This window comes from Manacus candei, unplaced genomic scaffold (genome assembly GCF_025592945.1).
Source record: "Manacus candei isolate 608988 ecotype Guabito, Panama unplaced genomic scaffold, ASM2559294v1 h1tg000088l, whole genome shotgun sequence".
Taxonomy (NCBI): Eukaryota; Metazoa; Chordata; class Aves; order Passeriformes; family Pipridae; genus Manacus; species Manacus candei.
The window spans coordinates 7,855,212-7,870,001 of NW_026138136.1; the positions used below are offsets into that span (position 1 = coordinate 7,855,212).

The 14,790-nt window shown below is 38.6% G+C and overlaps 1 protein-coding gene across 4 annotated transcripts in view; it reads left to right on the forward strand.

Annotated features, from left to right (window-relative positions):
• Window positions 1-14,790, forward strand: part of MOCOS (molybdenum cofactor sulfurase) — a 211,389-nt gene that overhangs the window by 168,949 nt on the left and 27,650 nt on the right. For 3 of the 4 annotated variants that reach the window (XM_051812637.1, XM_051812639.1, XM_051812641.1), the window contains 3 exons: window positions 4,046-4,162; window positions 7,469-7,912; window positions 14,569-14,731. In XM_051812637.1, coding sequence (XP_051668597.1) covers window positions 4,046-4,162; window positions 7,469-7,912; window positions 14,569-14,731 — 724 coding nt within the window. The remainder of the gene's footprint in view (window positions 1-4,045; window positions 4,163-7,468; window positions 7,913-14,568; window positions 14,732-14,790) is intronic. The other variant, XM_051812640.1, reaches the window with a different exon arrangement.

Below are 14,790 nucleotides of genomic sequence, written 5' to 3' on the forward strand. Positions count from 1 at the left end.
AGCACTGCAGAGAGAGATTAAATTAACTGCCCAAGTAGCATATTTCTAGGGTGAAGCTAAAGAAGAAGAAATCAAAACATATGTCCAAGGGAAAGCCAAGCATGCGTGCAAGGGACAGACATTTTGCAGTGCCACCTTTACTGATTCTTTATGTAGTGTCATTGTTTCCAGTATGTACATCACATTCCCAAGACCTGCATACATTATCACATTGGTGATAATGAAGTTCAGTTAATACTGAAGCTATGCATAACTTATCTTTGTTCTCTTGTGTCTCGGTTTGAGACAATTTGGAGGGACAGAGGTCTTGGACAGAAGCCTCCTCCCTTGGATTCAATGCCCTGGGTTTCTCCAATACAGAACCACCAAATATGCCTGGATGTAAGTGAAAAAATTACTCTTTACCAAGAAGAAACGTTAATAACAATAGTGATAAAACTGGGTTAAACCAACCAATGAGGAGAAACTTCCCAAGCCCCACCCAGCAGATCAAATCAAGGTGGCGGCCAGCCTCCCCCACCTGGAAAACACACACGTGGCAAAGGGACAGAGACAAGATGGTCACCTTTCCATATGGTTTTCCTACCCTGCACCCAGAAAATCTGGCAGGAACAGCTGGAGAGTCACTGCTGGATTGAGGCTGCAGTGCTGGTACAGGCAGTTTGAGCAGGGCTGAAGATGCTCCCAGATGGCTGGAAGGACCCGCAAGACACCTGCTGGGTTCAGCGACAAGACCTGGCTGCTGCAACCTCGATATCCGTTGGGTGAAGAGGTGGTTGTAGTCCCATCGACATTGTAGTTGTAGTTCGGATCCATCACGGTGGTGGTAGAAGCCCCGGGTTGTAAGGAAAAAGTCCTGTGTGGAAGGGAAGACAACCCAGTGTTGAGTAAAGTTCAAGTGTGGTCTTTTATTTGGCTTAGGCTAACTGGGAATGCACCCAGTACCTCCTCTGGAGCAGGGATTTCTACACTAGATGATGTAATACTGGATCACAGGATCAAAGGAGTCTTTGACACCTTCTGAGATATTACAGCTGCCTGTTATGGATCCATTAAGGTCCATCAGCAGAGATGAATATCTTCAGGCCATGTGTGAATTGTCCTGATGCTTCCTCACAGGGGAGTTATTACAGTTGAGTCATCTGTGTAAGGGCAAAGAAACAACACCCAGCTTGTAGCCTGAGGTGTGCACACCCTCAACACTTGGGTCACTACTTTGCACATCATCAGCTTGCACCTGGATTGTCTCAGTCAGTCATCAGTATTCCAGTCTTTCACACTTGTGGATACATTCTTCTCCTAGGATAATAGTACCACCTTATCTCAAGTTCCCATCACAGTCCAAATTAGTAGACATATTTAGGGATAAGATAAAAAGTGGATACCTGAATTTTTGCGTAACCCAGGACATCCTGAATCACGATTCCCATATTCCTTTAATGATCATATGTTTCAATGTATCAATAAACCTTGTCTACTGTACAGATTAATGTATACAACAATTAAAGTATTACTGTAGAAGGGTATTAGGTTGCTTGGCTAGAATGAAATTACCATTCACTAAGGAATAGTAATTATTTATTTGCCAAAATTAAAAAAAATTTAAAAAGAAAATCTCATTTGCAATTTCTTGAAGTTGTGACATGGAAACTTCATTACACTACCTGCACTTCGATAAGCAAGGTTGCCCCATCAATGTTTCTTCAAATAAGTATTAATAGTAAAAAGATTGTATATTTTAAAGCTTTTTGTATGCTAAGTAAATAAACCCAAACACTGTACAATTTCAGTAGTGAAGTGTCTGTCATGATTTTTTCCTTGCTTGTCATCATTAACAGAATGATAGATCCGCCCACGAGTCACTAGCACCATGACAAACCATGTTATGGTAGGATGACAACTTTTCTTATCTAAAGGAAAAAAGACATCAAGAAAATGTCACTGTTCCCAGATTGAAGTCTTATGACAAAACAAAGCTAGGGACACCACAACAGTTTTTCTCAATAGATGCCTTTTACTGTAACTTCAGTTTGAGAAGCATGCTTTGAACACAGGATATTCTCCAAGGCATTAATTATGAATAGAGATCTTGGGACTGATTCTTTTTTCTTCTTTCCAAGTCTGCATACATGGAGTTATTTTGATTGTATCTCTGTTGGAGAACCAAACCATTTTGAACTGAACTAGTGGTGCTGAACATACGTAAGTGTGAACTTGAGAACTTGTGCACTACAGCAATGTAGGATTTCTACTGTATATACAGTACATTTTTGTAGGGAGAACCTTGTGCTCCACACATGAAAGAGAAACCAAAAAAAACCCAAGAGCTAAATACTATTTAGGTTGAATTATTTCAGCACAGAGTAAATTCTAGCAGAAGTCTTGGGTTTTTGAGCTGCCAAGATAGTGAATTTAAAAGTGCTTGGTGTCTTAGACAGTTAAACTTGGAGATGTCAAAGATAGACTGACATGAAAATATCGATGATGTTGAGACAGAAGATAGACTAAATTATACCAGAAAGTATTTGCTATATATATTGGGCCACTATCCTGTACAGAGGGAATTTATGTAAAAAAATTAGAAAAGCCAATAGGGATTAAACCGGCCAGAAAAGCTAGGTTGAATATTTACCTAGGTTGAATTGATACCTCAGACAGATAAAGCATGAGCTCAAAGTTAGGGGAGTGGTTAGTTATGAGGTGGTTGACACTTCCATTCCTGCATTTCTAGGCTGAGCTGTCACTCTGCATGCAACTGAGCCCAAGCTTTCTGCGAGGAGGATTCTGTCACTGATAGAGTGGGGTCCCCTCAGTCTGCAGCGTGGTTATTCTTGGAGGTCTCAGCATTCCATTTTGTAGAAAAGGAGCAAAAGCACAGAGGGTGCAACTTGTGCAAGATTGTTCTGGAAGTCTGTGGTAGAGGTAGGACGTGTCAGATTTCATGCATTTGACTGTCCTTTCTGTCAGTCCTGACCAGGAATGTTCATCATTTTTTGTCTAAGAAATAACTGGTGGCAGCTCAGCTGACCTTACCAACTGCTGTTGTTGCATTTTGAAATCAATATAAAGCATTTGCAGTTCCCTGCAGTGAGCTTCCATGGTTTCTTAGCTGTGCTAAGAGGATCCCTGTGGTGTTCTTCCCTTGTTTCTTAGCTATGCTATGAAACCCTGATAATCCGTACCCTCTGCAGTGCCGTCTTCCCGTATATGCATCTCCTTCTGAGGCACGCATGGACATGTGCTTCTGTTCTCTTTGCACATCGTTTTCATTCCTTCCCATTCATGCCATTTTCTCATCAAGTACTGTATTTCTGCCTATTCATTATTTAGTGGACGATAAAGAAATGGTATAACACAAAACAGCACAGCACAAGGGGAAAATACACCAGGGACTTGGTAGACTTGGTACTTGTATGTGCAAGACTCAAGAAGGCATTCTAGTTCACTGTCTTTTATGTCAGATGTTATTGCCTACTGACAGGCCAATCCTTCCAGCACTTGTGTTCCAAAATCCCATAGATACTGTCAGTTTATGTAATGAGGATTGCAGTTTCAGATCACCAGAGAATAGAGTTTTCTTTAGCTAACTGAAAAGGTGCCCCAGGCCTCTCTTCAGTCTCTGCAGAAGCAGTTGTAGGCGGTGATTCTGTCAAGACACCAAGTGACACTTTGCTGAAGGTCTGTAATTAACACTACTGATGTGAATAAACCTGTTCACAGGTTTAAAATTAAGCAAGTGTACTGGCATTTGCAGGATCATGACCTGAACCTATATGCCCTGTTTGTGTGTGTTTTGTCTGTAGTAGTCTCGCAATGCCAAGGTAAGCATTTCTGCTTCTGCAACTGTTTTCTTCTAGCTGAAATAACAGAGCTGAAAACTCCTAAATCTGTATGGGAATGGTAAAAGCTACAGTAAGTTGTTAATAATTTAGAGACATCATTTACCTTCATTGATTTCTACCTTTAAAACATTGTATCTTGTTGACCACAACTTTGAAATGTTTATTTTTCATTCTGCTCCTATATCTACTGCTGAATTGGGAAGGTGGACAAGATGGCCAGTCTCCACAACATACATGTCCGCACGGGTTGCTTCTGTAACACAGGAGCCTGCCAGATGCATTTGGATATAAGCAATGAGGACATCCGAAGGAACCTGCAGGTTAGTTTCTCAGTGTGATTACTTGATAGATATATTGTCCGTGGAAAATACTCAGTGACCCAGAAGACATCTTCTGGCTGTCATTTCTGAATTTCCTGAAGGTGGGAGGTTTGAAGTGGAGCAGAAAATCTGCCTCTGTGTAAAAAAAAGGTATTTAAAAGATAAAATAAATGCATCCTGTTCCATAGTTTTAAGTCTCTGTGACTTTTAGGAATGAAGGTAAATTTGAGTTGCTTTCTCTGACTTTTTGACTCACCTGCCATGTTAAAGAACTAAATTAACTGAAATTCAATTCCTTGAAATTAGGTGTTGAAACAAAATCATTTGATGGACCCAAAGAAGTGTCTGTTGCTTATTTCATTGGAAAATAGGAAATTGTACTTTTTCTGATTTGGGATACCATGAAATCCAGACTTCTTGCAGAACAGAAATTCCTGGACAACTCATCTCATGTTGTTTCTTAGGTATCCTTAATTGTACTTCATAATGTTCAGGCATTGTAGGCCTATTGCTGTTGGGTGTTACAGTTTAAAATACATATGCAAATTGGACAAGAAACAATAAATGGGAACATACAGCGAATCTCAGAGAATGAAGTAAATTTAGATGACATCTACTTAGATTACTGGTGTAATTGTTAGAACATGAATGTAAAGACTGTTTTCAATATTACTAATATTTTCCATAAATTCTCATTAAAAGATCTATAGCAGGATGTATTACAGTGAAGTGGAGGAGGCTTCCTGTCTGCATATTTGTCAGAGTTTGAAATTACACTAAATTAATTCAGAGCAATCAAAAAATTTATTAATGATGTTATTCGAAAGATAAAAAAAATAAATCTAATGGCTATACTGATATTATAGCTCCCTCATAATTTCCCAGAGACATTTAGATACCTTTTGCAAATACATTTACATGCAGGACTGATAAGTTCTTTAAAGGCAGGGAGGTCTTTAATGCATTCCTTGACAAAATGATGCTTTGATTTACCATGGAAGCTCTCTCCTCTGAGAAAGGAAAACAGGGTCTACCCTTCTGCTGAAGTGAAAAATGCCAAATTATCAGCTGCCATGCTCTTAGATGTCCTAATACAAGGAGGATTTTGCTAAGGAGTGAGTGACCTCTTTTAGGTCTGTATCATTTAAATGGGGATAGGCCAAAGTTTCATAGAGAGACACTTAAACTGCAAAAAGTTGTATGATGAGGTTATACAGTCATACAGTCATTATTTTGGGACATTCCATTCCCATCAGTTCTTTGAGAAGTATTAGGATGAGTTATTGACAACATTACTGAGTAGTGGAGGGCATCTTTTTATCACATTATTTGCACATATACTTTGGTTTCATCTTTTCCCAGCGTGCTGACTGTATTCTTCCTTCCCTGATGAAGATTTACGTGTATAAAATGCTTGTGATGGGGGACTTTCTGTCCTCAAGGGTCCCTGGAAAAGCATGGTTAGTTTTCTTAGCGTGTTACATAGGAACTAACACATCTGTTCTAGAACAGGCAGCACTTACAAGTATTGAGGCCATGTTGCTGAGAACACAGCTGTGTTGGGCAGGACACGTCTCAAGGATGGAGGACCACCGCCTCCCTAAGATCTTGCTCTATGGTGAACTTGCCACTGGCTGCCACAAGAGAGGAGCCCCAAAGAGGAGATACAAGGACTCCCTGAAGCAACATCTCAGCTTTGGCCACACTGATCTTCATCGCTGGTCTACCCTGGCCTCCAATCGGGAGGTCTGGAGACATGCTATCCATAACGCTGCTGCTTCCTTTGAGAACACACGCAGGATCACCCTTGAGGAGAAAAGACAAGACAGAAAGAATCATATCCTGCCGATACCATCCAAGGAGTCTTTCTGCTGTGCCTTTTGCAACCGAGCTTGTCTATCTCACATTGGCCTCTTTAGCCACCAGTGTGCTTGTAACAAATGTGGGTAGAGCCCTTCCCAAATCTTCATTCGCGAAGCCCAGCCATGATGAACATATGAACTCGTTTACTTATTTGCACAGCAGGAACCTCTCCCCTTAGTCAATCAAGCAATATTTGGCAGAACGGTTACAGAAGAGTATATTAACAGATGCAACCTAATTTCACAAATATTGCTTCTGCTCTGTTGTCAAGGATAAAAACTACATCACACTGCACTAAAATATTTACTACTGTATTGCATGCTTTGACATAGATATAGATTTTTGGATTTCTTTTTGCATAAATGGGACCTGTGTTCATTGTACTGTGACATTTTTTACTTAAAAAAAAAACCCTCACGTAAATAGACTATTTATGCATCCATTTTTAATGTAACTGAAATGTGTAAATAAATTAAATTCTGAGAAAAAAAACAACTGCTGCTGCACTTAGAGGAATAGGATGCTGAGTTAGGACTAAATCTTATGTTCATTGGTGAGCTAATATTAGATGGATGAACAAAGGGGGACTCTGGTTTACTTCCCTGGTGGTGAGTGGGAGAACTCACTGACTGACTTATGGTTTGAGAAACTTCTGCTCTTAAGGGAGAATTTTCCATAGAGTGTCGTATGAAAGACATATCAAATAGAAGTGACAATATAGGGATTTTTCAACAAAAGTTTTGAAAGTGGAAATTTGTGTTCTTCAAAGGGGGAAGTGCTAGAGAAAAGGCTAGTTCCCTCCATCCTGAAAGCAATGTGTTGACTGGATCAGCAAGAGAGATTTGCTGCATATTCCAATGACAAGGAATATCACTTTGGGTGTTTGAGCTCTAGATTCAAGTGTCTGCTTTGCTAATATCCCAGACTAGTTGTCTGTCATTTGGACTATTTAACACAAGCCATAAATAAGCCACTAGTGGTATAAAATGGAACTGTTCTGACAGTGAATATCAAGAAAACTGACCCATAAAAATCAGCTGTCTCATGGTTTGTGCACTTATCTGAATATAATAACCCAGTTTAAACTCCAGTGAACTATGCAGGTGAGACTGGAATATCCCTGGAGACTGCTGTAGCTAGCAGGCAATCATGGGACATACAACCTTTTTGTGATAATTGATATGTTTGTGAGAAACATCTCTTTCCTTAGAGTAGAATAGGACAAGCAACTCAAAATTATCTTCTCTCAATTTGAGTAAATCATAAGATAGTTGGGATTTTTTTTTCTCCATTTTCTCTCTGTATTCATGAGTTAGCCTTGTATTTTTTAGAACAGTTTTTCAGGTGAGAATTAAGAGACTCATTAATAGCTAGATGAAATTAGAGGGAAATAAAGCAAAGTGTCATCACAGTTCTCTGTTTTTTTTTCCTGTTTCAAACCAGGCTGGCCATGTCTGTGGAGATGATATAGACCTAGTTGATGGACGTCCCACTGGTTCTGTGAGAATATCCTTTGGCTACATGTCTTCTTTTGAAGATGCACAGACCTTTTTGAATTTTATCATAGCCACCAGACTTTCCAAATCGGACACTGGGACTCCTTTCAAGTCTGTTACAAAGCTGACAATAGAGTCTGTTCCAGATGACCTCCCTTGCTTTAACAATGCAGACAAATTGTCTCCAACACTACAAATCTCAGATGGAGAACTCAGGAGTAATCTCTCTGCGACAAAGACAACTGTCAACTGGCAGCCACTGGAGGCTGAGGCTGAAAGCATAAGGGCAGCTGTTTCTGAGACTGCAGTGCCAACATGTAGGAAAGGTGGCAAGCCCATCACTGTTGCCAGCATTTATGTCTACCCAATCAAATCCTGCTCTGCATTTGAGGTATGTGCTTTGAATCATTCTGAAGTATTTATTCAGCTCAACCTAGTGTTTTTCCTTACCCCTCTTGGCCATGTGCATGGGATATTAGGAAGCAGTGTGTGAGTACCCATGTCTCCTTTTTTCCAACTTCTAGGATCAAGTTCTGCGTGTTAGGGTACTTTGAAGGATTTTCAAGTAGGCTGAAGTTACAGAGTGCAAATACATCTTCTGCTTTCTCCTCCCCCACGAGAGCCAGATCTGCACATAATATACTGTCTTGAAGAAAATAGTTGGATTTGCAAAACTTGACTAAAATATAATCAAGTAATTAGTATGCTTTTACAGAATGACATGTGATGGACTTGTAGGCATTGATGGGTAGGCAACAATTGAGAAATAACTTGATTAACATGTTATAATTGAGAGGCCACTGATTTACATTACAAAGAAATGTTATCATTAAAAATACATTTGCAACAGAAATATGACATTTAAGTGTTGCTGCACTATTTGAAAGTTCAGTCTTTGAAGATTTTAATTGCTTTTTTACAAAGTTAATAATATCATCACCTTAGCAGTGACTTTTTTTTTTACATAGTGCACGATGAAATAGGTGTATGGCCCACACATGACCTGGAATGTGACTCTGCTTAGTACCATACTGGAAAATGATTTAATGAATGTCAATAATGATATAACTTTTCTTACGAAAACTTACTGGTGTAGGCCACTGTCTCATATCTGAGCGAGAATTGGGATCAAATCCAGAGACAAATCCTCTGCCTTTCAAATAGGGCTTCTCAGCTGATTTGATCATGTTTGGATTGGTTATTTTTCTTCTTAATGCAAAAAGAGTTTGGGCAATTAAACACTGTTAGATGATCAACAAAACATCTGTATTCTTAAATTTGATTTGGCTTATGATGTCTTTAATTCAGAGACACAATCCTGAGCATTAAATGAGACCTGAACAAGCAATTTCCACCCCTTATTAACCTCCCACTAGATCAAACTGTTTAGAAAATCAAATTAATTGCCCGTTTCATGTGAAAATTTTTTAACCTTTGTTTAAGTGTTGCAGATTTTATAGCTGTGTTACAGAAACCCACTACAGAAGCTGCTGAAATAAGTTGTAACACTATTCAGGCCCCTTTGGGGTTAAATTCTATTTTTAACGTGCAGGCTGGTGTTGTGAGATACATACCACAACATTCAGTGCTAAGAAGGCTTTGAAGTGATTTTGCCCAGGAGCAGGTAAGACATACCTCAGCATGAAAGAAAGCTTATGTTTCCCCACAAGCTGAGCCAGGTTTCTTCTCTTCAAGCTCTATGAGGGGAAATGACTCTGAGTGATAAATTCTCACAAACCTGGTACTACCCCCTGAAAGACAGAACTGCAATTTTATATGGAGGGGGAAAATCCCCATGCCTCTTGCACACTTATTGTGCTAGGCATGTGTTAATGGGCCTAGAGTGAAAACAGGGTTCATCTTACCTCAGTTTATGCCTCTAAAGTTACACATTGTTCTGTAAGCAGTGAGAGATGCAGATCTGCTAATTCATTTTATCATAAAATAGGCATCTGCAGTAGGAAACATAAATTGTTCCTGGATATTTCTATCTCTTTTCATTGACTACAAGAGGAACCCAAGGCAACTTGGATTGTGGAGCTAACACTAGCTGATCTGAATAATTTAAAAATAGATATTAAAACTGCAACTACATTATGAGGCTTAATTTTCATGCCTAGAGTAATTTTTGAAGTCCGTTTTTTTTTCTGACAAAGCATCAAACACATTAGAACCAATTAAGCTAAGCACTGTCAGAGCTTGTATTGCCAAAGAGTAATAGACAATTAAATATATATGTATCCATGCCATTGCTAACTGCAGAGTGTACCAACCTCCACTATATATATATATATATACACACACACATTATATATATGTCTATATACATCATTACTGCAACTTCAGCCTAAACCACCTTGAAACAGGAAAAACAACCCATGCTACATGCACTGGAGTTTGAAACAAAATGTGCTAGAGAAACCTCACCACAATTAAAGGGAATGAAGTCCTGAAAATCATTTTGCCTTCTAAAATAATGATTATACCAGAATCTCTAGGCTTTATCTTGAAATGACTGAATTGTATACAAAACTATTCCTTTGCCATTCGCTTAGTCATCTTTGTCATACAGACTTCACACTTATTATCTCCTTACTTCAATAAACTCATAAACTTCTGAAGTATTAATCATGTAACTTGTTGTTTCCTAGTCTTTGGTTGCAATCAAAGAATTGAAATTCAGTTTCATGTTTTAAATCTAAAATAACTCTAGATTCTTTGTAGTTGTTGGAAATTGAGAACAATATTTTCAATTTGATCTCCATTTTTTTTAGTTATGGGGTAACTCTAAGATAGCTGATGTGAAAAGGTGAAAATAGTTTAAATACTGGGCTGTAATAAATTCATTCATCTTGTGATACTTCGATACTTGAGATCAGAAGCTCATAGATCTGTAGGTTCAAGTGCAGGCCTCCAACTGGTATGGGGGGTCAGACCATTAGCACATGCAGTAAATAGGCTTTATTGTAACTACATGATCACTTGCATTTTCCTAAAATAATATGTGCAGTGGAAAATTCCACCTAGCCATGTGTGCAGGACCCAGCCCATCTGCCAGTGAAATCTGCCCACTGACTTGCTGGTCGCAGGACAGATGATTAGTGACAGGAGGACAAACTTGAGGAGGATGTGAGTACAAACTCCCAGCTGTTTGATCTCCTCTTTAGAGTCACATAATCTCCTCCTCTGCTAAACTCTGATTTCTCTGTTCTATTCTAAGTGATTTAGTATGAGAGGTACTTGACCTCCAGAGAAAATGAGAGCGCAGAGTGCTTTGGCAGCTGGAAGGATGAAGCTTGGCATGAAGATCATCAGCTCACTGCAGGTCAGATAATTCCTGCAGCATTTTGTAGAGTGTTCCTGGCCATGGGACAGTCTCTATTCAGTGTTGTTCCATGGGTTTTGTACACATGATGCAGGAAGCAGAGGGCAGAATATTCTAACTCAACTTCTTAAATGTGTTTTCTTTTCCCTACAATTATTTTATTAAATGGGGAGAAGCACAGGAGTAACCTCTATCCTAGACCACTTTCTTCTACTTTTCCAACACAGAAATGTGTTTTAAACATGCATTTTTAGACACGAACATCTCTCATGTCATCGAATTTTGCATAATTATATAATGCAATGTGCCTAGTGAAAGAGGTTAGGACTTTAAACATTATTAACTTTATTATTCTTGCAGAAGAGTACAAAAAAAATTGCATCTCAACAGAGAAGACAAATTAGCTTGTAATTTAAAATACAATGCAAATTCCTGGTGATCAGTGGATAAATTACATGTAAGACCACTAACATTTTTAAACTTACATAATTTAAAACCTATTCGGTGATTCCTTTAATGTGTTCAAAAACTGTACTAACCTTCATGATGACATTACTGTGAAAAATGGGAGAAATGCAGCCAAAAATGTTTTAAAGAAAATTCTGAAATTAAAAAAAAAACAACCAAACTGTTTTTGCAGTGGATATTTTTATTTACAGTAAGAAAAATGGACTAAAGTGGATAGGACAATGCCAAGTACTGTCTGTACTGTGCAATGATCCTTGCTTGTGGCAGGTAGAGAACCTCATATTGAATGATGCTGGGATGCATCACCATCTGCCATGCTGGTAATGAAGGTGTATGCTAGCATCTATCAGTAAAATCATGGTCTCCCTGCTTTCTTTCTGTCCTCCCTCTTCTAATTTGTCTCAGTACTCAGAGACAGCCAGACAACTTCTGGGAATCATGTTAGAAACTATGTAAGGCAGTACTGCTCACTGCCACATATGCTAACCTGCGTCGTTTTACCTCATAGCAAGTGTCATCACTTGCTTTACTGCACTGTATTGGTTGCCTGAATATAGGTATTCAGTGATATTTGAGTGCCCTGCCTGTCCTCCTGCTGCTGATACTAGTGGGTTGTGGATTGTCCTTGCAGCCTATGTCATATCTGCAGGGTCTTCAGCAGAGAACTCAGGCGTAATCGGAGGGAGCCAAGTTGAACCACTCTTCTCATGTGTCAGATGAAAGCAGAGCAGGCAGACTTTGTCTGAACTTCTCTATTCAGTTGCTTGTAATTATGTAACAATTCCTTCAGCCTCTTTGAAATAATAACAGGAGATGGTCTGCACAGGTCTCAAGGCTAAGTGCTGAGAACAGACATGGGTGTGTTCTTCCATGCTCATCTCCAGTGTCAGTATTAGCAACAAACCAGCCCTGACTGTTTAGAACCATCTGCAACTCTCCATCCAAGGCAGAGCACACAGTTATTTTGTTGTTGCAACTTATTTTTATTGGGATTCTAGCAACACGTGCAATACAGGAAGTTGAAAAGTGAGGAGTACAGCACTTGACAGTGTACAGAGGACATCTGTGAGAGGACAGGGACTCACTGCAGGGCACATGTGTGACTATTACTACAATGGCAAATACCCAGAGGAAGGGGAAAAATGGACTGAGGACCTAAAGTCATGTGCTGCATCTCAGAGTGAAGCATGGAGTTAGTTGCCATTATTTTGGACCTATCAGAGGTATTTTGAGTGGAAGGTGTTGATTATTTTGAAATATCGGCTACCTAGTTAGCTGGGCTTACCCTTTAATACCTGTCAGCATGTAAAAGGTAGCTGAATCTTTGATTAAAGAGAATGTTTTGTTTTGCTCATACAACTTCTTGCCTTCAGTGAAGGGTAAGCAAACACTTAAGCTATTTCCTGAATAAGACTGCTGTCCTGAAGTGGACCCAAAACAGCTGAATATTACAATAGGGAACTAGGAACTTGTGTGTTCTTTTTCTATTTTTCTGCTTTTTTGGTTTATTCTGTTCTTTATATATTGTAAATCCTGCAAAGATCTGTTGGATCCATGGGAGGATTTATTACCAATTAGTGATCTTCTGTTTTGGAAGGGAGATTTGTTAGCAGAAAATTCTTGCAGCTCTCAGATGATCACCAGCTGTTCAAATGCATTTTGTAGTCTAATTATATAGGATAACCAAAAATACTGGTCTCTCCAAAGAATAATTTCCAGTAAGAACAAAAATCTGTTCTTCAGTTGATATTGCAGTGTTTGGGCTATGATTTCTCTCCTAAAAAGACAGAGCAAAGGTTCACATAACTTAGGTGCTGGCAGTTTGAGGTGCTTGGACGATATGGTTTCAGATGACACTGTCAGACATAAAGTTTCTCTTTATCACTGAATTTTTCATTCATGCTTGCTTTAAAAAAACTGCCAAATAATAAGTCAAATAGGTTGATAAAACACATTTCTTCTCTTAAAATTTTTTCCATGTATTTTCTGTATTCAATACGGTTGGTAGCACTGTGGCCAAATTATTTAGAGTTCAACTTTGATGCTTTAAGTTTTTGGTCCTAGAATGCCTGCCATCAGTTTTCTCTAGTCAGGCTGTCAGTGTCAAGCTACTGCTGCAGGCTTCTATAAAAACTGGAAAAGTTTATGGGATATTTTGGGTTCTGTGGAGTTCTGGATAGAGCACATGATAAACAAAAATGTGATTTTTGATTAATCTAACCAGTGCTTCCAGTCATGCTTTTTTTCAGAGCATCAGGCTGTGCTTGTCATATCTTTTACTCAATATTTTTTACTCAAGTCTTTTGTCAGCTAATTCATGGGAACTAAGCTTTTCTACAAGAATTCAACCAAGTTCACTTTTCTCCATATTCAATATGACTAGAAAGCATACGTGAGCTGAAGAATATGTCTAAGTGGCCAGCTTTATGTTAAAAGAATGGTATTAATAGTTTAACATTCTGGAGGAGAAAGCAGATATTATTATCACCCAAAGGCATTAATAAAATTGCTGTCTTTTTGGATTTCAAGATTACCATCTGTGTAGCATCAGAAACAGATGTCCTTTTCACAAGACAAATGTACGTGAAAGCAAGGACAATATGCTTGTATGGGCTATTGGATGTAAAGTGTTATAGAAGTGATGGAAGCACAGATAACAAAGAAGTCAATGTGTTTTGTTATAAGGGGATCTGGAGAAACTATTCCCAGCCAAACCAGAAGCTTCAGTGGTGGAGGTTTTCTCAAATGGATTCATTGATAAGTGGTTTCCATTTTATGAAAAACAAGATTTTTTAGAATTTTGAATTGCACATTTTTCTTGCTTTCTGTTTGTTTGGTTTTGCCTTAATTTATAAAACTCCTGTGAAATGTCTGTGCTTTTTTAGTTAAATGAAAATCGTTGGGGGAAGAGGTCCTAAAATGGATGAGTATAAAACTGAAAACAGTTTTCAGAGTGTTTTGGAGATTGTTTATTCTGATAGCTCTGTTAAAGCAAAGTGTATGATAATATGTAACAAATGAGAGTGATTTGATTTTGTTTTGTCAGCTTTGTGCAGTGTTATCTTTGATTTGCAATTAAGGTTTCTCTTATAAAAGGCCGACATTGGCTTGATCAAACTTTACTAATTGCGAAGAGTTTCATTAAAGGAATCTTTTCCTTCTCTTTTCTTTTTAGCATGAATCTATTAATATAGCCAATATTTTCTAAACCAACATTTTCTAAACATTTGTATCCCTTCTTGATGTTTTCCCAGGTTACAGAATGGCCAGTAGGAAATCAGGGTTTGTTGTACGACCGAAACTGGATGGTTGTAAACCAGAATGGAGTCTGTATGACTCAGAAGCAGGAGCCAAGATTGTGTCTTATAAATCCCTCGATTGATCTGAAGCAAAAAATTATGGTTATTCAGGCAGAAGGTTAGTAAACAATATTCTCTTCTTCCCTTCTTTATTGGCATGCACCCACCAAACTACTG